Genomic DNA, 24,763 nt, shown 5'->3' on the forward strand with positions numbered 1-24,763 from the left:
GATCTGGAGGCCAAAGGTCCCGGGTTTGAATCCGGCCGGCTTCTGCGGTGTTGAGCGTCGAGCAACCCGATCTCGTAAAAACAGACTAAAAGAAACGGCACACATAAAAGTTGCTGGTGAACGCAGCAGGCCAGGCAGCATCTGTAGGAAGAGGTACAGTCGACGTTTCAGGCCGAGACCCTTCGTCAGGACTAACTGAAGGAAGAGTGAGTAAGGAATTTTTTGACATTTCAGGCCGAGACCCTTCGTCAGGACCAACTGAAGGAAGAGTGAGTAAGGGAAAGTAAAAGAAATGGCAAGGTTCCAGCCCAGTGCCCAACGAGGTGCGGAAAAGAACAAGCAGCGACGTTGTTATGAGCTATCCCGAGATTCATTTTTCTTGCGGGCATTTACAGAAAAATAAAGAGATAGAATAGAAATTATAGACTATACATAAAGAAAGACTGGTAAACTGCCTGCAAAAAAAGAGACAAACTGCGAATTCCTACAAAAAAAAATTTCATGGTAGTATATAGTGTCATTTAGTAGAACTTAATAATAAATTTTCTTAGCACTCTGAACCTTGAACTTAATTAAAATACTGAGAACATGAATTGTAAAGTGGATCGTAGAATCAGTTCAGTGTTGGGGTGAGTGAAGTTGTCCACGCTGGTTCAGGAGCCTGATGGTTGAGGGGTAATAACGGTTTCTGAGCTTGGTGGTGTGGGACCTTGGGCTCCTGTACCTCCTTCCCGATGGTAGTAATGAGAAGAGGGCATGTCTGGATGGAGAGGGTCCTTGATGACGGATGCTGCTTTCTTGTAGCAGCGCTCCTTGTAAATACGCTCAATGGTGGGAAGGGTTTTGCCTGTGATGGACTGGGCATATCCACAAACGAACCAACGGATAGAGAGATAGTCGCGAGCGAAGGGCAAACCTTGCCAAATAAGGCCATGGAAGTAGATTTCGGGCTAGAATAAAAACGGTTTTTAAAAGAATTTCATGCTTAGGATCTGATGCTCTCTCTTCGGGGAGGGGGTCACAGAATAAAGGCCATTGATTCACATTCTACTGCTTTATTTGGAGAGGTTGATAGACAGAGACTGTCAAGAATTTGACTGGCAGGTTCCTGTATTGCAACAGTGGGATATGTTTTAAGTACTTAATTGGCTGTGAAGTGGGTTGAGTCGTACATAAGGTCATTGGTATAAAGTGGACCATTTATTTCCGCTCTCTCATTTTCTCGCTCTCGGTACCCGCTATGCTTCCGGACGTACCGAGGTTTGTTTTACAACAGGGGAGAAAAAAAATGTATTCGTTCTATTTTAGATCTCCAGCATCCGGAAACACGCCTGATTTCCGTTACTGTAAATCTCTCCGAAGCGTTTGCAGCACGGCGCCGCATTCCCCGCATCTTTGCGAAGTGGCTGCGAGGGGAGCCGGGCGCGCGCTCCGATGGACGGCGGCTTGAGTGCGCACGCGCGGCTCCGGGAGGCCGGGCGCGCGACCTCTCTCTCTCTGCCCGTCGACTCGCGCGCGTGCCCGCGGGGGGGGGGCGGGGCGCCGCGCCAAGGGAACCGGAATGTCAGCTGGCGTCCGACTTGTTCTGTCTTTCCAAGGCCAATGGCGACCGCCGGCGGGCAATACCCACTGCTGCCATAACCACCCCCGAGCAGGGCACCCGACTGACAGCGACTCGCCCATCCCTTGTCATTGATCAGCGGCGTGGCTCCGCGTGCGCGTGCACGAGCGAGGGGCGCCAGGGAGCGGAGGAGGAGGAGGAGGAGGAGGAGGAGGCAGGGAAGGGTTCGTGCAGAGACGAGTCATTCATTTGCATCTAATTCTCTTCTGTGATAATATAAACCGCATAAAAGATGGCGTCGTCGAATGTGGAGGAAGACGAGAGCCTGAAGGGATGCGAAGTTTATGTCCAGAAGCACAACATCCAGCAGATCCTGAAGGAATGTATTGTCAGCCTCTGCATCGCAAAACCTGAGCGCCCAATGAAGTTCCTGAAGGAGCATTTCGATAAGCTGGAAAAGGTAAAAACAACGGAAGCTGCCCGCCCCTTATATAGAAATGCAATTCTTAAAAATTATACATAGGGTGGGAATGATTCCTGGTTGCTTACATCTTGTTTTATATTCCACCGAGGGTGATTTTTTTTAACTTGAGGTGACAAATCTTTGATGTATGGGTGGTCCATTGGCAATGTTGATGGGAAACCCACAGGTTGACTTCTGAGGTTCAGCAAGCATCTTGACAACTGTGCATCAAGTGCATTCACACCAAATCAAAGCAAAGCCCACAAATGTGTGGCTAAGTTGCAAGATCTTTTGCAATTGTAGTTGTAAAGCCCCATGGACTCTGGTTTTAGCTAGGCACACACTCAGTTCTGGCACTTGATGAATTATTATTACAAAATACTCTACTTTTTGCCCCTTATTGTGTAGCAATGTAAATTTGTTGTCACCTGCATGCTAGTTTTCAATTGTCTTGCTCATTCTGAAATTAGATTTTAGCTTCCCCTACCCTTGTGTCCATAGCATAACACATGATTGAAAGTGTGTCCCAGAGCATCAGATATTTAAAATATGTTCTTTTGGCATTAACAATTTGAGATTTAAGACTTGGTGCTTATACCTAGTGGTGCTTTGTACTTACCTGTGATGTAATGTACTGGCACTGAAATTCTCAGTTTAACATTGTGAACAAAATTATATTAGTTGTAGTATCTTCAAAAGAAGTAATGTATATGATTGGTAGAATAGTAGATCAGGTGGGGGTGTTAATTTTTTAAATTGTATAATAATTTGTGTTACTGTTATATGGCCACCTGAATTACTAGATTTTTAAAAAAACTTTATGATCAAGAGGTGTTTGCCAAGGGTATCCATGTGGTGTATCCTTCCTAATCTTTTAATAGTAAAATATTTTCTGTGCCAGATGGCTTTGCTTCTGGTCTGGAGGCAGTGTATTGGATTGAGCCACTGCTTAAACCATGATTCTGAAGCAGCGGTTCCCAACCCTTTTTATACCATGGACCATTACCACTTACCGAGAGTGTCTGTGGACCCCAGGTTGGAAACCCCTGTAGGAGTGGCAGGTGATGCAGTTTAATCAGAATGAGCTCATTCTCTTCCATTAGAACCATTTTTTTGTGAATGCCAGCAATTAAATGAATCTCAGTGTAGATATACATTTATGAGGTTATAAGAAGTATAGAGTAGGCAGACAGTATCTTTTTTTCCCAGTGTCCAAATGTCTAATACCACAGGACATGCATTTAAGGTGAGAGGGGGTAATTTCAAATGAGATGTAAAGGGCAAGTTATTTTACACCAAGTGGTGGGTGCATGGAATGTGCTGCCTGGGATGGGATGGTGGTCGAGGCAGATACAATGCCTGTAGAAAAAAATTCACACTTCAACTGCCTCCCCCCCCATGTTTTATTGTTTTACAACATCGAATCACAATGGATTTAAATTGGCTTTTTTTGACATTGATCAACAGAAATAGACTCTTTCCTGTCAAAGTGAAAGCAGATGTCTACAAAGTGAGCTAAATTAATTAAAATATAAAACACAAAATAATTGTATAAATATTCACCTCCTTTAGTATGACAGACCAAATCATCACTGGTGCAGTCTGTTGGTTTTAGAAGTCACCTAACTAGGTAAATGGAGATCACTGTGTGGAGTCAAGGTGTTTCAATTGATTGTAGTAAAAATACACCTGTATTTGGAAGGTCCAACTGCTGATGAGTCAGTATCCTGGCAAAAACTACACCACGAAGACAAAAGAACACTCAAAGCAACTCCATTGAAAGGTTATTGAAAAAGACAAGTGAGGAGGTGAACACAAGAAAACTTCCAAGTCACTGAATATCCCTTGGAGTACACTTTTAAGTCATTCATCAAGAAATGGAAAGGATATGGCACAGCTGTAAATCTGCCTAGAGCAAGTCGTCCTCAAAACCTGAGTGACCGTGCAAGAAGGGGACTAGTGAGGGAGGCCACCAAGAGACCTATGACAACTCTGAAGGAATTACAAGCTTCAGTGACTGTGGGAGAGACTACACATACAACAACTGTTGCCGGGGTGCTTCACCAGTTGCAGCTTTATGGAAGAGAGGAAAGAGAAAACCACTGTTGGGGGGAAAAAATCTTACATGAAATCTCAGTGGAGTTTGCCTGAAGACGTGGGAGTCTCTGAAGTCAGCTGGAAGAAGGTTCTATGGTCTGATGAAACCAAAATTGAGCTTTTTGGCCATCAGACTAAACGCTATGTTTGGCGTAAGCCGAACACCACACATTATCAAAAACACACCATCCTTACCACCATGGTGGTGTCTGCATCATGCAGTAGGAATGCTTCACTGCAGCAGGCCCTGGAAGGTTTCTGAAGGTAGAAGGTAAAATGAATGCATCAAAATGCAGGGAAATCCTGGAGGAAAACCTGACACTTGGAGAAGATTTGTTTTTCAGCAAGACACTGAGCCCAAGCATAAAGGCAAAGCTACCCAGGAATTGCTTAAAAACAACAAAGTTAATGTCCTGGAGTCCAGACCTCAATCCAATGGAGTACTTTGACTGAAAAGGGCTGTTCACTCACGATCCCATGCAATCTGACAGAGCTTGAGCAGTTTTGTAAAGAAGAATGTGGAAAAATTGCGGTGTCCAGATGTGCAAAGCTGGTATAGACCTATCCACACAGACTCAAAGCTGTAATTGCTGCCAAAGGTGCATCTACTAAATACTGACTTGAAGGGGTGAACACTTGTGCAATCAATTATTTCGTGTTTTGTATTTGTAATGAATTTAGATCACTTTGTAGACATCTGTTTTCACTGACACGAAAGAGCCTTTTTCTGTCAAAGAAGCCAAATTAAATCTATTGTGATTCGATGTTGTAAAACAATAAAACATGAAAACTTACAAGATGGGGGAATACTTTTTACGGGCACTGTACATTAGGGACTTTTAAGAGACATTTAGATAGGTACATGAATGTGAGGGATATGGACATTGTGTAGGCAGAAGAGATTAGTCAGCCATATGAAGAATTTAATTGGCTTGGCACAAGATTGTGGGCAGAAAGGCCTGTTGCTGTCCTATATGGTGACATATATGTACTTTGATAATAAATTGGCTTTTAAGTTGAGGCAGCATGGTAGCGTAGTGATTAGCTCAATGCTTTACAGTACCAGTGATTTCATGGTGTAGCTGGTTCATTAGACTACCTGAAAATGATTGTAAAAACTGTCCGTATGGTTTTCTTGTAACTGGTATTTTTTTTTAAAAAGTGTGATTAGTTCTACAAGCTATTTGAGCAACAGCCTGCCATAGTTACAAAGTTGTGCTTTAGAGACTTCTTGCTAGAAACAGCCATTACCAATCCATGGGAGCTTCTCTCTCACTGACAGGATAGATCCAACAAAGATGGTGTAGACACAGAGATTCTGCACATGCTTGAAATTTCGAGCAACACACAAAATGCTGGAGGAAATCATGCAGCCACTATGGAACGAAATGGACAGTATCCTTCATCAGGTCTGGGGGAGGAACACAAGCTGGCAGGAAGTAAGCGAGAAATAGGGAGAGGATAGGTGGGTGGGATAGGGGAAATGATAGAGAATAATGTGAGAAACTGGGAGGAGATGGGTGGAAGAGGTAAAGGGCTGAAGAAGAAGGAATCTGAAAGAAGAGTACAGTAGGCCATGGAATATAGGAAAGCACAATAGCCAGGATCTCCATGTCCTATTCCCACACTGACATGTCTGTCTATGGCCTCCCCTACTGCCATAATGAGGCAAGAGGTGGGTTGGACATGAAACATTTCATATTCTGCAACCTAATGGCATGGACATCAATTTCTCTAACCTAGTAACTTCTCTCTCCCCCCTCCCCCATTTTCCCTAATTTATGTGGCCTTCTCACCCCTTCTGTTCCCATATTTTGCCCCCTCCCCCACCAGGACCTGCTTATCAGCTCCCTCTGGCTCTCCACCTCTTTCCCTTCAGATGCTGCTTGACCAGAGTTTTTCTAGCACTGTGTGTGTGGTGTGTGTGTGTGGTCCAACCAAGATAGTGATCAATTGGTGGGCTCTTCCCCGGTTAGGAACACCCAACCTATGGATACCTGTACATATAAGTGAGCTCCCATAACATTCAAAAGCCAGACTAATGTACATATGTTTGATCCTACAAACAGAATTAGTTTTCTCTTTTCATCATAAGTAATAGTTTTTTTAATCAGTTTTGTGTGCTTATGGTGCCATTCATTACTGTTCTGTGAGCTACCGTTACTATATCGAGTGCCTTTCGTATATTTCAAGTTCAAGTTTAATTGTCTTTCAACCACACACATGAACATAGCCAAGTGAAACAGTGTTCCTCTGGAGCCAAGGTGCAAAACACAGTACCAGCAGTCACACACACCGTACATAGAACATATAGTTATAATAGCAGAAAAAACAGGCACACAAAGTCTTCGAGAGTCAGAACCTGTAGTTTGATGGTGCATGGGATGTTGCCTTGGAGCCACGTTTCTGCAAGAACAACTCGTCAGGCTAGTGCTGCTGCAGGTGAATGCAATGCAGCTTTTCTTTCCCCAAGGCTGGTTCGATGAAAGGCCCACAGAGGCCCCTGCTCTCTCCTCCATTGCCTCTGCCATCTCCTCTACTGGGCGGCTGCTTCTGGCAACCCTGTAGCATGAAGGCCTAGTCTGCGCAACAACCGAGGCAACGTAGTTCCCCACTATCGGTCTTGCAGATGAACCGGCCTTGCACTATTTTGCATTACCAATGTCCAACAGGGTCTTGCGATCACAGTTTTAAAAGAAAATGTCCAAGACACTCATTTGTGCCATTTATTGGACCGTGCACCACCTCCTCACATTGCCTCTGACACCTTCATCCCTGGATGGCTGTAGCAAGCAATGCAGTACACAACACTATACGCAACAAGTCCAGCTTCATCACTGTCAAGCAACTCGCTGGTGGGGTAAGCTGGCAGTATTTGATGTTCTTAATAGCCAGCAGTGTTTTGTGATCGTATATATAAAAAAAAATGAGGGATGAACAATTACTCCTTTGTTTGGACCCAGAGAGGCCACTGTGACTGAGTGCACTGCCATCTTGGCAGAAGTCATCTACGGGCATGTATAGAAAAAAAAATTGAACCAAGTCAACAACTGAGTGCAGCCTGTACCTGCAGGAAGGAGCTGCTAATGGAACCCTCAAACTGAATTCCAGTCTAATGGCATCAAATCAGAAATGGCCAATTAAACCCACCACCAGATTAACCATTGCTGAATGGCAAGTGGTTATCAGCACAATTCTCTGCTGAACAATGATTGGAGAAGTTATTGCAACCAGCAAGGACACAGAACATACAGTTTGAACAGGAGACCTTGATGTCCTTTGCCAAGAGTGGCATGGTTGCATCACCATTACCAAGCTGGTTGGGTCTTGAAGAACAAAGCTTCAGACTGGATGAAAGAAACACAAAGAAACTGCTTGTTTCCTAAATATTCATGACAGCATTGGTCAGTGAGACCACTGCACAATCCTAGTGGTGAAGTTTTCATACCAAGGACATCTTGAAAGTGGGACAAGTTTGCTTCAAAACTGGATGTCTTTAAAGTGCTATGGGCATTCCACAGAGGAGAAATATATTCCACCACAAGCTATGCTTCATGATCTACATATCCCATGGCCCACAACTAAGATCAATCCAGGGGTTCAACCATGGCTCAACGAAAGGACACTTGGGGAGCAGCCACAGACGTACCTTAAAAATAAGATTCCAGCCTGGGTGAGTTTGCAACACAAAGCCACCTGAGTCTAATCAGTATGCAGTAGAGAGAACCTAGTAATTATTAGATCAGGTCCAAGCTCTAGCCCTGCTGTGAATAGTGATGGTTAACTAAGCAGCCGACGGAGCCTCCCTATCCTTAAGGATGACAGAATCTAGTATGTGAGTGCCAGAAGGTAATTTTGGCCAGTATTCATCCAGAAGTATTGAGGGGATGATCCATCCTGTCTCTTGCTGAGAAGTCCCATCATATAATCCAGTGTTTAGCCAATTTGATTCACTCTGACATCAAGAAATGGCTGAGTCCACTGGATAACTGCAGAGTTGAACTGTATCCTACCTGTTGTACTGAAGGATTGACTTCTTGCTAATTACACCTTGAGCCAACTATTCCTGTACATTTACAACAGTGGTATATTCTTGATAATAACTTCACAAGGTAACTTCATTCACCTCACTTCTGAACTGACTCCACAACCTATGGACTCACTTTCAAGGAGCCTGCAGTACATGTTCTCAATACTAAATGTTTTTTTTGTATTTGCATTTTGTCTTTAGCACATTGCCTGTTTGTCCATCTTTGCTTCTGTAGTTTTTCATTGATTCTTTTGTTATTCTTTGTTCTACTATGAATGCCAACAAGAAAATGAATCTCGGTAGTATATGGTGACATGTATGTACTTTGGTAATAAATTTACATTGAACTTTTGAACTTTGAGCAAAGTGGGAGCTTTCTCATGTCAAGCATAATAAATTCAATGCAGCTAAATTCAGGATCCTTGCCTCAGCAAGGACCTGGATCAAAATAAGCTGCAGAGAGTTGTAAAATTGGTCTGCTCCATCATGATCACTAACCTCCATAGCATCCAAGACATCTTTAAGCAGCAGTGCCTCAGAAAGGCAACATCTGTCATTAAGTATCCCCACCACCAAGGATATTCCTTCTTCTCATTGCTATGATCTGCAAAAACTGAAATTTAAAAAAAAAGTAGTGAGGTAGTGTTCATGGGTTCAATGTCCATTCAGAAATCGGATGGCAGAGGGGAAGAAGCTGTTCCTGGATCACCTGAGTGTGTGCCTTCAGGCTTCTGTATGCCCTTCCTGATACGTCTGTAGAAATTTGTGAGTGTTTTTGGTGACGTACCAAAATCTCCTCAAACTCCTAATGAAATATAGCCACTGTCTTCCTGCCTTTATAGTTGTATACATATGTTGGAACCAGGTTAGGTTCTTGAGATATTATTTATCATAGTAAATATTTACTGTAATTTATTTTTTCCATATTATCACGTATTGCATTGTACTGCTCTGCAAAGTTAACAAATCTCACAACATATGTTGGTGATATTAAATCTGATTCTGATCTCGGCCCAACCATTTTTTCCCCTGGATATCAGCCAAGTGATGGAAATTGTCATTCCTCAGAGCTGTGAAGCAGCACATTTTCACCAATGCTCAATTTAGATTTGACAAGGGCCGTTCCTCTTCTAACCGCTCCAACCTTTGTCCAAGAATTGAAAGCCAGTGGTGGCTTTTGATTCACAGGGCAGTGTTTGATCAGTTGTGATATGAAGGCCCTTGATAAAACAATAGTCAATGAGTATAAGGAGAAAAATATCCTTGGCCCAACCTTCTTCAGTTGCTTTATGAATGATCTATCTTCCGTTATAAAGACAAGTGGGTATGTGCATTCATCAATTCAATTCAAAAAAACTTTATTGTTATTCTAACCGTACATCAGCTCTGCAGGGCAGAATGAGACAGCGTTTCCCAGGAGCAGTGCAATCATAACATAACAAATGCAACACTAAATAATAAACATAACAATAAATAGTAAAACACAACAGCCACATGTCAGTTAAAATCAAGTTATAAGTGTCCAGTGCAAGTTAAAAGTGTCCAAAGCAGAGTCAGGTAGAGCAGCTATTTAGCAGTCTGACTGCCTGTGGGAGGAAGCTGTTTAGTAGCCTTGTGGTTTTAGTTTTGATGCTCCTGTAATGTTTGCCTGATGGCAGAAGAACAAACAGTTCATGGAGAGGGTGTGAGGGGTCTTTAATGATGTACTGTGTCTTCTGGAGGCATTGACCCTGAAAGAGGTCTTGGATAGAAGGTAGGGAGACCCCAGTAACCTTCTCTGCTCTCCTAACCACCCTCTGCAAGGCTTTTTTGTCGACAGCACTGCAGCTGGAGTACTGGGTTGTGATGCAAAAGGTCAGCACACTCTCAACCATGCCTCTGTAGAATGTAGTTCAGCAAACAATGTTCAATTCCATTCATAATTCAGGGTTAAACAGATTGAACACCTGCATACAGCACAAAGTGGAGAACATGAAGCATGTTCTGATAAGTTACAAAATAGATTTGTGCCAAGCAGATGCTAGACAATGGCCATCTCCAATAGGGAGAGAATCCACTAGCCCTTGTTTTCAGTGGCATAACCATTGCTGTCTTGCAAGTTATCAACAATTGGAGAATTACTGTTAATCAGAAACTCATGTGGACCTGCCCACAAATATTGTGTTTACAAGGGCAGGCTAGAGGCTGACTTTCCTATAGTTTACTTGACTCCTAAGTCTCCAAAGCTTCATTCCAACATGTCTAAGGCTCAAGTAAGAAACATGATGGAATGCTCTCGTGTTGACAGGATGACTAAAGTCCTTATTGCATTCAAGAAACTTAACACCATTCAGAACAAAGCAGGATGCCTGATTAAATCTTGTCTTCCACTTAACAATTCCTTCCAGTATGGGTGCATTGTGTCTGTATTGTGTACCATCTGCAAACTGTTATTCGCTTGGGATCCTCAGGAGGATTTCCCATTTCCCAAACCTGAGTCATCTATCTACCACCAACAAGGAAAATGATATCAATGGCATGGAACTATAGTAAACTAAGAATTACTTTCCAAGTTGCATACTATTCTGACTGGGAAATATTGTCATTGCTTCAACATAACTGAGTCTGAGTGTAGAAGAATGAAGGGTAATTAAAATAATTGGTATAGATAGGATAAATGCAAGCAGGTTTTTTTCACTGAAGTTGGTTGAGACTAGAACTAGAAGTCAAGGGTGAAAGGTGAAATGTTTAAGAGGAATGTCTTCACTCAGATAGTGATGGAAGTTTGAAACAAGCTGCCAGTGGAAGTAAATGGTGGATGTGGGTTCGATTTCAACATTTAAGATGGTTTCAGATAGTTACATGGATGGGAGGGCTATGGTCTACATGTAGGTTGATGGGACGAGGCAAAATAATAGTTCTGCACAGACTAGATGGGCTGAATGGCCCTTTCCTGTGCTTTATGACTCTATGGCAACTACTTAAAAGTATTGTAGGAATACATTTTTGTGAAGGCAGTTCAAGAAGGCAGCTCATCATCTTCCACATTGAAGACTTATTATTGATGGGTAATGCTGGCTTTGTGGATGATGTTTACATTCTTAAAAAATGAAGAATACTTTTTTAAATGGTCTGAGTTCCTTGGGGGGGTCAAAGAATTCTTGCTTCCTTTCGTTTCTGGAGTTTGACGTGGCTGAAGAGTCTTTTGCGGGATCTGTCACAAGTATGATGAATCGTGTTTGACAGAGAAGAGGGATGATGTACCTCCCTTTCACTGTTTGTGAGTGGACTCCTCATGCTTGAGGTGCACTGTGTTTTTCTGAAAATGGAAAGTGCCCCATGGATTCTAGGGTTTCTTTGTGGTTAGAAAGATTAATTCCCTAATTATAAGACCACTCTGAGCCAAAACTTAAGCCGATTGTATTTTTAAAAAAAAAGTACAAAGAATACTTCATGTAATGATCTTCCCAATGATCCAGCAATCTCATGGAAATTGAGAATAATCATTATTATGTGTAAAGCAGAGCCAAGTAGGTATATTGTGATACCCTTTCAGAGGGTATTGAATAAGATATGAAGACTTAAACATTACTGTACATGTTCATTAAATGCACTTAAAGGCTAATGAAAAGAGTATAATGTATTATAAATTGGGGATTATTAATGTTATCCTTGATGAAAATAAATTGAAATTGTGATGCACAAATTTGTGAACGAAACTTCAAAACAGGCTTTTATCATGTTTGCTTTAGCGTAATGAAGAATTTACCCTTTCAAATTCTACAAAGTGCATCCCTTTTTTTTTGTTGCTGTGTCTAGACATTAAAAATAGCATGTAGTATGATCATTTGGTCGCGTATGATCTCCTAAGGAATTATGTAGTGGTGAGTCCTCCGGTAGCTGTAGAGGTTGATCTGGGATCCATATATTCTGTGCATGTAAAATGAGGAAGCGGATAGTGAAGACTATGGGTGAAAAATAAGTTTAGTTTGAAAAAAATAAGGATTGAAATGGGATATTACACAAGGATCAGTGTAAGTTTCCTGATCCTTGTGTAATATTGTAGGGCAATCTCAATATGACTAGTTACTGTCCTATTCATTTAGTCTGAATCACCAACACAGCGCTGGAAGATGTCATCAAAAATATAGAGAGCTTCCCCAGCTCAAACCAAAGGTTATGTGATTGCACTTACGCTAGTTTGGCTGTATGTTCTAATGCAATGCTAGGTTCAGATAGGGTTGGGATGAACACCTTGGAACTCCTCATCTAACAGAACACCTTTTTGAAACAAAACATTGGTGGAGTCTAACATCATATTAACAAGAACAATTAGAAATGGGGGAATAGATGCTGGGTTTCTCAGCAACATTCATAATCATTAAGTAAATGGAAAAAATAAAGCATTCCAGTATAAGTGCTACTAATAATTTTCTGCATTACGAACTAGTTTCAAATTCAGATGTTGTGATCTTGGAATGTGCTAGATAGTCTCTTCCTGAGGTAAGGGGCCTTTTCTTTATTTGCCAAGCTTTGTTTTCTAAACACAGCAGCTGACACTTCTGAAGATGAAAGGTGCAAACACGAGGAAATCTGCAGATGCTGGAAATTCAAGCAACACACACAAAAAATGCTGGTGAATGCAGCAGGCCAGGCAGCATTTTTTGTGTGTGTTGCTTAAAGATCAAAGGGTTGTTTTGGAATGAGATAAACTTCCAACTAGTATTCTTTGTTTAGCTTGTTGTAAGGGGAACCAGTCTTCAGTAGTTAATATAAATGGCACACAATAATGAAGTTGAAAGGACAGCTTTGCAAGCAGGTGCATTGTGTATAACATGTAGGATGTTGGGTCACAGCACCTGAACTGGCTTCTCAAGAGTTGCAGTGTAAGATGATGGGTTATTTAATTGGGCTTGTCCCAAACCAGACAATGCTGGCTAATTTATTTAGTTGAAGGAAGCTTGCAGACCAGATGGGTAATATCAATTAACTTAACAAATGGCTGATCTGTTGATAGTAGGGAAGTTCGTATGCTCGAAGAGCCAGATTACAGCATTAATTATGGGTTCCTGGGGAACTATGCCTCCCAAGAAGCTTTTGGACCATTTGTGTAAATCAAAAAGGGTATCTGAGGAATTATATGTGTGTGAAGTCACTCAAGTGGCAGAAAAATGGTATAAATGTCGTTGGCAGTTCAGGCTTATTAGGAATGGTTAAAGAGTATCAAGAAGAATGATAGAAAGATGGGGTGACTGGAATCCATTCCTCTAGCTTCAATTTCTGTGATGGATGATTTACTTATGTGCATTGTTGGTATGTCTTGTGTCTATGACATACATCTATATGTCTTACAGGAATTGTACTTGTCTATCGGAAATACTCTGTGGTTTAGAAGTAGGTTTAATTTGGAATTTTTTAGATAGAAAATCCTCTGAGTTTTAAATGTGTTTTAACAGTTTTGTCTGGATTTAAACATGTATCACTAAAAACAAATGAACTGTGTTTAAACTAACGCAACACACATCAAAGTTGCTGGTGAATGCAGCAGGCCAGGCAGCATTTCTAGGAAGAGGTACAGTCGACGTTTCAGGCCGAGACCCTTCATCAGGACTAATTCCTCGAGTTTGTGTGTTTAAACTACTTTGTTAGCTGGAAGTATCCCTTCCTTGGTAGGGAGGGGAGGACCCACTGCTCAAATAGTGGGTATAGGCAGCTTAATTTGTCATGGAGGATAAGCAAAGAAGCGTTCTAGAGTAGGTAGTTACAGTATAACCTCCCTTTAGTGGGGGTACCCATAGCTATTTTTTATCTGATGGGGCTTATGATCTTCATTTGAGTTTGGAAGTTCACAGTCAGTAAACCCAATATCATCACAGGAAGAACAGTGATATCTGTTCCATATGTAAATATGAATTCGCAGTAACAGTAGTGTAAATAAGTCAGATTCTGAGCAGGTAGAAATGAAAGAAATTAGTGCAGTGATATTAGTGAAGCCCGATTGCTGTCACTTTCCAGATGCTTCCTTCCACGAACTGCTCTATCCATTGAATACAACAGGATGGGACTATAAAAGAACAGAAGCAATGTTCCTTACTTCTGAAAGTTCTATCTGTTCTTTAATACCTTTGAATACCAGAGTACTATACACTCCAGGAAACCACTGCGTTTGTGAGGGGTTGTGGGACTGTGTGGGTACAGGGTGCGTTCTTAGAAAACGTTCTGCTCACATTTTCCGTAATGTGATCTTGTGCCTTCCGTGTATGTGTCAAAAAAGCTAATTGAAAGAAAGTACATTTTATTTGGTTTTTCACAAATTCTGTGGGTATTAATTTTATTATGCATCTCAAATTTTGGATAGTGATTTGTGAATTTGGTAAGGGTGAATTTACGTAGCTAATATGGCTGTAAAATGGCAGTTGCCTGTCGTGTCAGTCCACCACTGCCAAAATCCCAAAGGTGCTGGATTATCAGTGTTTTATTGTCTTTCTTCCCATTGGATTGTCTTGAAGTTGCAATTTGGTTGAGGAGCTCAGGACATTGAAGGTACATCTCTCTTAATAGTCTTCCAGAGAAAGTCTATTGTGTGCATGTTTTCAAATATAGCCATTATAACACATTGCTCTTCTTGCCAAGACCTGTATATTTATTTATTATAGCATTAATTCAGCTCCAGTCCTGGCACAGTGGTGCTGCAGTTAGTGCATCTTATGTTCAAATTTCACCTCTGCTGTTGCCTGTGCGCTTTACATGTTCTCCCTATGATTTATGGATTTCAGTGGGTGTTCTGATTTCAAGTTTATTGTCATCTGCCTGTACACGTATACAACCAAATGAAACAACGTTCCTCTGGACCACAGTGCACCCACAAAACGTGTATCACACATAGCACATAAAACAAAATGTTGCCATAAATAAGTTAATAAAATATAATTCAAAATGTTAAGCAGTAGTAAATCAACGCAACTGAAATTGCTGTGTTGTCTAGAAGGTGTTTCACCACTCATCTGAGAGACTTATTCAGTTCTAATCCATGGTGGGTAGTTTTCCTGCTTACAAACTCTAAGTTGTTTAAAGGTATACTAATCACATGAGGGTCGAAGAGTCATAGAGGTAATAAGAGGGTCATTAGTCTTTGCATGAATGGAGGTGTGAACTTTTGTGGAGACGCCGTGTAGAGATGTTAGAATTCCATTGCAAGTATCTGATAGGTCGTGTTGTACCCTGCCCCCTCTGTTCAGGGATGGGTTGACAAAGATGGCTTCTTTAACCCCTCTTTCAAACCATCTGTCCTCTCTGCCCAAAATCTGCTCATTGTTATCATCAAAGGAATGTCCCTTGTCCTTTAGGTGTAGATATACAGCTGAGCTTTGACCTGAGGTGTCAGCCCTCCTTATGTTGGGCCATCCATTTGTGAAGTGGTTGCTTTGTCTCACTGTTATACAGATCTCTGCAGTTCTCATTCCATTGGATAGCATATACGATATTGCTGTGTTTATGTTTGGGCGTAGGATCCTTCGGGTGGACGAGTTTCTGTCTGAGAGTGTTTGTACGTTTGAAAAAAACATGTGCCTGTCTGTTGGGCTGACGTCCCTGCTGGTTTTTGTTGCTGTCTTGATGAGGGTCCAGTCAGGGTAGCCTCAAGCTTTCAAGGCTTCTTTTAAATACTTGAGCTCCTCGTCTTTAGCTGTAATGTTGGTGGGCATGTTCTGGGCACAACGATATAATGTTCTGATAACCCCAATGTGTGTTCTATCTTCTAGCCAGCACAGCAAATCTGGTTGCCTTGATTTACTACTGCTTGATATACAATGACTTGAATGCCTGAGAACCTTTACAGACATAATTCAAAATGAATGCTCACTGTCCTAGTGACAAGACCTCAATGGTGGCATTAGCTTTACAGCCTGAGGTAGTCCGAGGCCTGATGCTCCTGTACCTCTTTCCTGACCATAGTGGGTTAAAGAGATTGCGGGATGGGTGATAGGAATCCTGAACAGTGCTTCGTGCCCTTTGTCTACAGTGCTGCTGGTAAATGACACAAATGGAGTAAGAGAAAACTCAGTGGTTTTTACCATCTCTGTAGGGTCTTGCGCTCTGATGCCTTACAGCTTCTGTACCGCACTATAATGTGCTCCTATATCCCAAAGATATGCTGGTTGTTAGGTTGTTGTTCATTTAATTGGCTATTTTAAATTTACCCGTAGCATATTGGCGTCATTCTCCAGTGGGGTGTTTATGGTCATGTGAGAGGAAATGTCACGAGGAACCAAGTGCAGAAATAGGATTGTATAAAGGGGGAGAATATTGTAGAGTGTCTTCATTTTTAATATTCTTATGCAAAATTAATGCTCTGTGAATTTTCAGTTGAAGTATTCAAAGAGACAGTATCACAAACACAAGAAAATCTGCAGATGCTGGAAATCCAAAGCAACACCCACAAAATGCTGGAGGAACTCAACAGTTAAGGCAGCATCTATGGAAAAGAGTAAACAGTCGATGTTTTGGACTGAGGCACTTCATCAGGACTGGGGGGGGAAAAAAAAAGATGAGAAGTTAGACTTCTTGTGTTTATCTTTCCCAGTCCTGATGAAGAGTCTCAGCCCAAAACGTTGACTGTTTACTCTTTTCCATAGATGCTGTCTGGCCTGCTGAGTTCATCCAGCACTTTGTGTATGTTACAGAAAGACACTGGTTCACTTGCAAATATATAGGTATTAAGCAATAAGTGTAATTAAAATATTTATGACAGCATTTTTTAAAAAAAGGTTTAGCTTGTACTTCGCGGTAATTTAAAAGTTAGCTTAATCCAAGTCATCACACAACCTCATATTCCTTCAGAGAGCATTTCTTTTGGCAATCAATTGTGGCTGCTATCTTTTTCCTTGCGCAAATTGGCAATACATACAAAATGCTGGAGGACCTTAGCAGGCCAGGCAGTGTCTATGGAAAAGAGTAAACAGTCGACATTTTTAGCTGAGACCCTTTATCAATATGAAGGGTCTTGGCCCGAAATGTTGACTCTTTACTCTTTTGCATAGATGCTGCCTGGCCTGCTGAATTCCTCCAGCATTTTGTGTGTTGTTTGAATTTCCAGCATCTGCAGATTTTCTTTTCTTCCCTTTGGCGACTTGTATTTATAAATAACTGAACTGAAAGAATTCTGGTTGTGATTTTAAAAGCTGGAGCTAGCTCCAAAGGCCGATTGGAAATTTTTTAATCATTGAAACTCTGCCTGCAAACTAAATATATATCAAATGTACATATTTCATATTTTCATTCAGTATTTTAAAAGAATTCTGTTTATAACTTTCAAGCTACTTAAATGATAATTCCATTTATTTCTGGGATGTGCTAATCAATGACATTTCACTGGTGAAAATAGCTTAGAAAGCATCCTCTCTGGATACATCATGGTGTGGTATGGCAACTACTCTGCCCATGACCGCAACAAACTTAGAGGTGTGGACACAGATCATTACATCACAGAAACCAGCCTCCCCTTTGTAGACTGTGCCTACACTGCTGCCTCAGTAAAATAAACAGCATAATAAAAGACCCCACTCACTCTGTACATTTTCTCTTCTCCTTTCCCATTAGACAGAAAACACAAAAGCCCGAAAACAAGTGCCACCAGGCTCGGGCAGCTTGTACCCCACTGATAGCGTATAGAAGGTTTCCCTCATACGATAAGATAGACTCTTGACCTCATGATCTACTTTGTTATAATCTTGTACCTTAGTGTTTACCTGCATTGCGCTTTCTTTTACTGACTTCATTAAAACCTGTGTGGATGAGCGTGTGCCTACAAAGGCTTACCGTACTGTCCCAAACCAAAATCCATGGATAAACCAGGAGGTACATCGTCTGCTGAAGGCTAGATCTGTGGTATTCAACACTAGCGACCCAGGCCTGTCCTGGACCAGAAAATCAGGTATGATTTGCGGAGGGCTGTTTCAAGGGTGAAGAAACAACTTTGAATGAGGTTGGAGACAACAGTGGGTGCACAGCAACTCTGGCAGGGTCTGCAAGACATTACTTCCTACAAAGTGAAATCCAATAGCATGAATGGTAGCGATGCTTCACTACCAGATGAACTCATTGCATTCTATGCCTGCTTTGAAAGGGAGAACACAACTACAGCTGTGAAGATCCCTGCAGCACCTGATGATGTTGTGATTTCCGTCTCGGAGGCTGATGTTAGGCTGTCTTTAAAGAGAGTGAACCCTTGGTAGGCGGAAGGTCCCGATGCAGTACCTGGTAAGGCTCTAAAACCTATGCCAACCAACTAGTGGGAGTATTCAAGGACATTTTTAACCTTTCACTGCTAAAGGCAGAAGTTCCCACTTGCTTCAAAAAGGCAACAATTATACCAGTGCCTAAGAAAAATAATGCGAGCTGCTTTAATGACTATTGCCCGGTAGCACTCACATCAACAGTGATGAAATGCTTTGAGAGGTTGGTCATGACTCGACTGAACTCCTGCCTCAGCAAGGACCTGGACCCATTGGAATTTGCTCAGTGGCTCTCCACACGGCTTTAGACCACCTGGACAACACAAACACCTATGTCAGGATGCTGTTCATCGACTATAGCTCAGCATTTAATACCATCATTCCCACAATCCTGACTGAGAAGTTGCAGAACCTGGGCCTCTGTGCCTCCCTCTGCAATTGGATCCTCGACTTCCTAACTGGAAGACCACAATCTATGCAGATTGGTGATAACATACCCTCCTCGCTGGCAATCAACACTGGTGCACCTCAGAGGTGTGTACTTAGCCCACTGCTCTACTGACTATATACACATGACTGTGTGTCTAGGCATAGCTCAGGTACCATCTATAAATTTGCTGATGATACAACCATTGTTGGTAGAATCTCAGGTGGTGACAAGAGGGCGTACAGGAGTGAGGGATGCCAACTAATGGAGTTGTGCTGCAGCAACAAACTGGCACTCAACGAAAGAGCTGATTGTGGACTTTAGGACGGGTAAGAGGAAGGAACACGTACCAATCCTTGTAGAGGGATCAGAGGTGGAGAGAGTGAGCAGTTTCAAGTTCCTGGGTGTCAAGATCTCGGAGGATCTAACCTGGTCCCAACGTATCGATGTAGTTATAAAGAAGGCAAGACAGCGACTATACTTCATTAGGAGTTTGAAGAGATTTGGCATATCAGCAAATATATTCAAAAACCTCTATACTTGTACCATGGAGAGCATTCTGACAGACTGCATCATTGTTTGGTATGGGGGGCGGGGGTCTGCTGCACAGGACCGAAAGAAGCTGCAGGGGCTTATAAATCTAGTCAGCTCCATCTTGGGTATTAGCCTATAAAGTACTCAGGACATCTTTAGGGAGCGGTGTCTCAGAAAGGTAGCGTCCATTATTAAGGACCTCCAGCACCCAGGGCATGCCCTTTTCTCACTGTTACCATCAGGTAGGAGGTACGGAAACCTGAAGGCCCACACTCAGCGATTCAGAAACAGCTTCTTCCCCTCTGCCATCCGATTCCTAAATGGACATTGAATCCTTGCACACTACCTCACTTTTTAAAATATACAGTATCTCTGTTTTTTGCATGTTTTTAAAATATCTATTCAATATACATGTACTGTAATTGATTTACTTGTTTATTATTTTAATTTTATTATTAGTATTTTCTCTTCTAGTTTATGTATTGCATTGAACTGCTGCTGCTAAGTTAACATGTTTCACGTCACATGCTGGTGATAATAAACTTGATTCTGATTCTTTGTTACGTGTTGCACTTTATTCTCCATTTGAATTGGCAGATAAAAGGCAGACTGAAAATCTGCTTGAGTGGCGCCAATAACCTCTCACTCAACAGCAAAACTAAGGAGCTGATTATTGACTAAAGGAGGAAGAAGCTGAATGTCCATGAGCCAGTCCTCATTAGAGTAACAGAGGTGGAGAGGGTCAGTAGCTTTAAGTTCCTTGCCAAAATTTTAGCTAGTTGAGTGGTGTTACAGTAACATCCTTCCACTCATTGTCAGTAAGACCAAAGAATTGATTGTGAAGTTCAGAAAGGGTAGGATGAGGGAACACAAACCAATGCTCAGAGGGATCAGAAGTAGAGAGAGAGAGAAAGAAATTTCAAGTCCTTGAGTGTCAATATCTCTAAGGACCTAACTGAACCCAACATATCGTTGGAGCTATAAAAAAGGCAAGACAGAGGCTATGTTTTATTAGGAGTTTGAGGATACTTGGATGTTTTAGTTGACAAACCACACTACTACAGATGTACCATGGAGAGTATTCTGATTGGATGCATCACAGTTTTGGGGGGGTGCTACTGCACAGGATCGAAGTAAGCTGCAGAGTTGTAAAATTAGTTAGCTCCAACATGGGTACTAGCCTCCGTAGTATCCGAGACACCTTCAAGGAATGGTGCCTCGGAAAGGCAACATCCTTCGTTAAGGACCCCCACCACCCAGGATGTGCGCTTTTCTTATTGTTACCATCAGGAAGGAGATACAGAAGCCTGAAGAGGCACACTCAGTGAATCAGGAACAGCTTCTTCCCTTCTGCCACTTGATTTCTAAATGGGCATTGAACCCATGAACACTATCTCACTACATTTTTGTTTCTGTTTTTGCACTGCTTATTTAATTTAACCATTTAATATACATATGTACTATAATTCAGTTTTTTTCCCGTTTATCATTTATTATACTGCTTCTGCAAAGTTAACAAATGTCACGACCACTGCTGGTGATATTAAACCTGATTCTGATTCTGAGGATTTGTCTTGGGACCAGCACATCCATGGCGAGGCAGCATCTTTACTCACTTAGAAGTTTGCGTCGATTCAGTATGTCACCGAAGACTAACAGATGTGTAGGTGCACAATGGAGAGTATCCTAACCATTGGCATCATGGCCTGGTATGGAAACACCAATGCCCAGGAATGGAAAAGGTTGCAGAAAGTGGTGGTTATAGCCCAGTCTATCACACTTTATTAATAAAATTAGAAACCTTTTTTAATCCAAAAAATTGCATCAGTAGATGTGAAGCATTTAAGATGATGATTCAGATTCCCGACACTTTGTCAGAGGAATAATTCAGTTTTAAATTGCAGACAATGGGGAGAAGGCTGGAAAAGGCAAGAGGAATAGGTAAGGACAAGGTTGCTGTGGCATACCGAGTGAGATAGGGACATGCCTGTCCTGGCATGTGAAGTCATTGGGCAGATGAGATCACAGTGAGATCCAATGGCTAGGAAGCTGATCTTGTAACACTTTGTGGAGAGCGAAGGGCATGACAAGAAGATGTCATGGTCATCCACTGCAACCAAGGAAGACCTTGGTTTGTGACGATTACTCGTACCACTGGATTCGGACTTCTGTGGTTGAGTGAGTGGCATTATCCCAATGCAACGGCTTTTCCATTTTTAAAAACTCTCACTCTCCCACACAGGTCTCCAGTCATTGTTAGATATGGTGGACAACCAACATTGAAGATCCAGAGGGAAATAAACCATTACAAGTGGTCGAAGGAAGAGATGGATGGAAATCCTGTTAGAGAGAGGACCAAGATTCTTAAGGCTGGCAACCCTGGAAGAGAAGTGCAGCAAATTCAATAGTAATTGAATATTCAAGAAAAGCAATCTAAGTTCCTGTATTTGAAATGTATCATGTGAACTATTCCTTTCATAGCTTCATCAGGTTATTAATAAAGACCGCAAGCACTAAGAAATATCTCTTGTCAGACTCCATCTCATTATCAGCATGCAGAATTGCCACTATTAAGAAGTACTTTTTGTACAAGTAATTCTCTGTTCACCCATTGATCTGTATGCCGTGTGACCTTCCTTTTCTGGGTTTGACATCATCTTGTGAGATTTCTACAAAGCAACTTTGTAATCTTAAACAAGAGAAAATTTGCAGATGCTGGCAATCCAAGCAACACACGCACAATGCTGGAGAAACTCAGCAGGCCAGGCAGCATCTATGGGGGGGGGGGCGGGGGGGATAAAAGTACAGTCGATGTTTCAGGCTCAGACCTGCCAAAGAGTCTCGGCCTGAAATGTCACCTGTACTTTTTTCCATAGATTGGGTGATCATTGGGAATCTCATTGAAACCTGGTCGCTTTTCTTTACAAAAACAACAACTTGTGTATACACATACTTCACAAGTTTAAATATACACATACTTCATAAGTTTAAATCTTGATGACTGTTGTAAATATTTGTATTACATTCGTGAGTTTCCTGAACCCAACGCTATTAGCTGGGGTCATTGGAGTTAAATTCTGATGCTACTTGTAAGGAGTTTGTATGTACTCCCTGTGAGCATGTGGATTTCCTCCAGGTGCTCTGGTTTTTCCCACTTTCCAAAAGATTTATCGGTTGGTAGGTTCATTTGTCACTGTAGATTATCATGTGATTAGGCTAGAGTTGGGGGTTATTAGGTGGTATAGATTGTTCTGTTGTAAGGGCCTATTCTCCACTGCATCTCTAAATAAATAAAATAAAAATAAATAATACAGGTTAAAAATGCGAACAGCATGTTAAAACCTTGAACAAAGTTTCCTTTCTTCACATTTTACTTTTGAAAGGCTTTTAATTATTTGTTTGGAGGCTTTCTATTTTTAAGTGGATTGGGTACTTCCAAGGAATCTGATGCATACTTTAAGTACTAAATGTGCAGTTAACATAATCATTCACTCAAAAGTCAATTTTTTGTCTGGAGAAGAATTATTTTAATGTTTGGCGAGGAAATTGAGCATGAAGGGCCTTGTGTCCAAAAGTGAATTTTTTTTAAGTGCTCCACTGAAATACAAAGTCAAAGAAATTGTTCTGGCTTCTGTACAAAGGAAAGACAGAAATACAAGGAAGAATTAGTTTTATTAAAGTCTTATTTTGATCAGATGTTTTTTGTATTATGTAGTTGGTGATGATGCAAATGTGAAAAGTGTTTCCCCTTTATGCATTACAGTATCCAGTCAATTGATTTCTGCTATCATGGATTAGGCAATATGATCTAAAATAACTTGTTAATCAAATGAAATCTAAATCCTTGTACTTGCACAATATCTGAAAACTGTTACAACCAGGAGATACATACTGTGGATGTTGAGCCATATGTACAGTGCTCCTAAGTTCTGATAATTAAGTGTGAAATTATAGTATGTGATCTGAATTGTTTGACCTTGGTTCGGGTTAAAGTGACTTGATTTTATTGCTACAGTGCTAAAAGTGTAAGAGGGCAGCTGAAGTACTAAATTTTTTCATTTCGCCTTGTTACACCTTCCAAATCTCTCGAGGTGATACATGTAAGGTGAATCAATGCAAGCACAGTTTACACTGAGAAGGACTCCAGTCATTTTGTGCTGTTGAACAAAGTCAAGATAGGATCAGTTTATCTACTTTTATTGAGGAGGATTACTGAATTTGATGGCAATAATCTCTGAATAATTGCCATTGGATTTTTCGATGCTTCAATGGCTGATTTAATGTATTTTACAGATCTTTCATTAGTGCACGCTGGCATTCAACAGTGAAATGAAATATGTATTTGTCTTAATTATTCTTGGTAAAGGCTTGAACCGATAACATTTTGATTTGAGTACCAATTTAGTTCACTATACAAAATGTTGACTGATGTTTCTCTTGTCATTGTGTCGAATGTGGATGCCCTTTAATGGCTGAATGGAGCCCATAATCCTTCAGTGTCCAACTTCACAGACAATATTGAGCTTTAAAGGGCTGCTGGCACCTTTAAGTATGCTGCTCAAGTATAATCAGCACCTACGGGAGAAAAATATAGATTTTGAGGAAAATTTTGATGATTTATTTGCATGATTTCCCATGTGAATCTAGACTTGTAGTAATAACTTATTTGTGTCCAGACTTCCAGTGACACTAAGAATGAATGTTTGATTGTTTATTCTCAAAATATGTATTTTAGGCACAGTGTAAAGATGAAGGAAATAATTCCTTTTAACTCCCTGAAATTGGAGTGCAGATACAGGTAAGTAGCTTGATCGCAACCTGCTTTGCTAATGTGGATTTTATTATTTCTAAATCCAGGGCAACTGTGCAATTGCTCGACTAATTTTGAAGAATTGTAAATGGTTTTCTCTTTTAAAAATTGTCCAAAAATGTGTTTAGAATTGCAAAAAAAAAAGTGTCAAGCCCCTGAGAAAGACGGTTTCTAACCCAATACCATTGGAGTTGGATTTGTGCCTAGGGTGGAGGTTTGCATGTTCAAGATCAACGACGGCTTACATTTTTATTTAGGCTTTGAGGTTTGTCTTTGATTTAACCAGTGCCAGATTTGCCTATGAAATCAATTTTGGAAGAATGCTTTAACCACACTTCAGAACACCTGTTTCATTGATGTTGCCTGCTTGCTGGTTTATAATGTAGTACATCAGATTGGCAAAATAAGCAGCTTCAGATTACAAGGACTTTGCTTTAGTACAGAGATGAGGAGGAATTTCTTTAGCCAGAGGGTGGTGAATCTGTGGAATTCTTTGCTACAGACAGCAGTGGAGGCAGAGTAATTGGGTGTATTTGAAATGGAAGTTGATGGGTTCTTGATGAGTAAGGGCATCAAATGTTATTTGGAGAAGGCTGGAGAATTGAGTTGAGAGGATAATAAATCAGCTAT

The 24,763-nt window shown here is 41.1% G+C and overlaps 1 protein-coding gene across 1 annotated transcript in view; it reads left to right on the plus strand.

The window, feature by feature from the left end:
* The first annotated feature begins 1,193 nt into the window (after positions 1-1,193).
* Positions 1,194-24,763, plus strand: part of prkar1b (protein kinase, cAMP-dependent, regulatory, type I, beta) — a 159,149-nt gene continuing 135,579 nt past the window's right edge. Inside the window, exons 1-2 of the mRNA XM_072269564.1 lie at positions 1,194-1,260; positions 1,854-2,021. Coding sequence (XP_072125665.1) covers positions 1,854-2,021 — 168 coding nt within the window. The 5' untranslated portion in view covers positions 1,194-1,260. The remainder of the gene's footprint in view (positions 1,261-1,853; positions 2,022-24,763) is intronic.

Source organism: Mobula birostris, chromosome 9 (assembly GCF_030028105.1).
Source record: "Mobula birostris isolate sMobBir1 chromosome 9, sMobBir1.hap1, whole genome shotgun sequence".
NCBI classification, from domain to species: Eukaryota; Metazoa; Chordata; class Chondrichthyes; order Myliobatiformes; family Myliobatidae; genus Mobula; species Mobula birostris.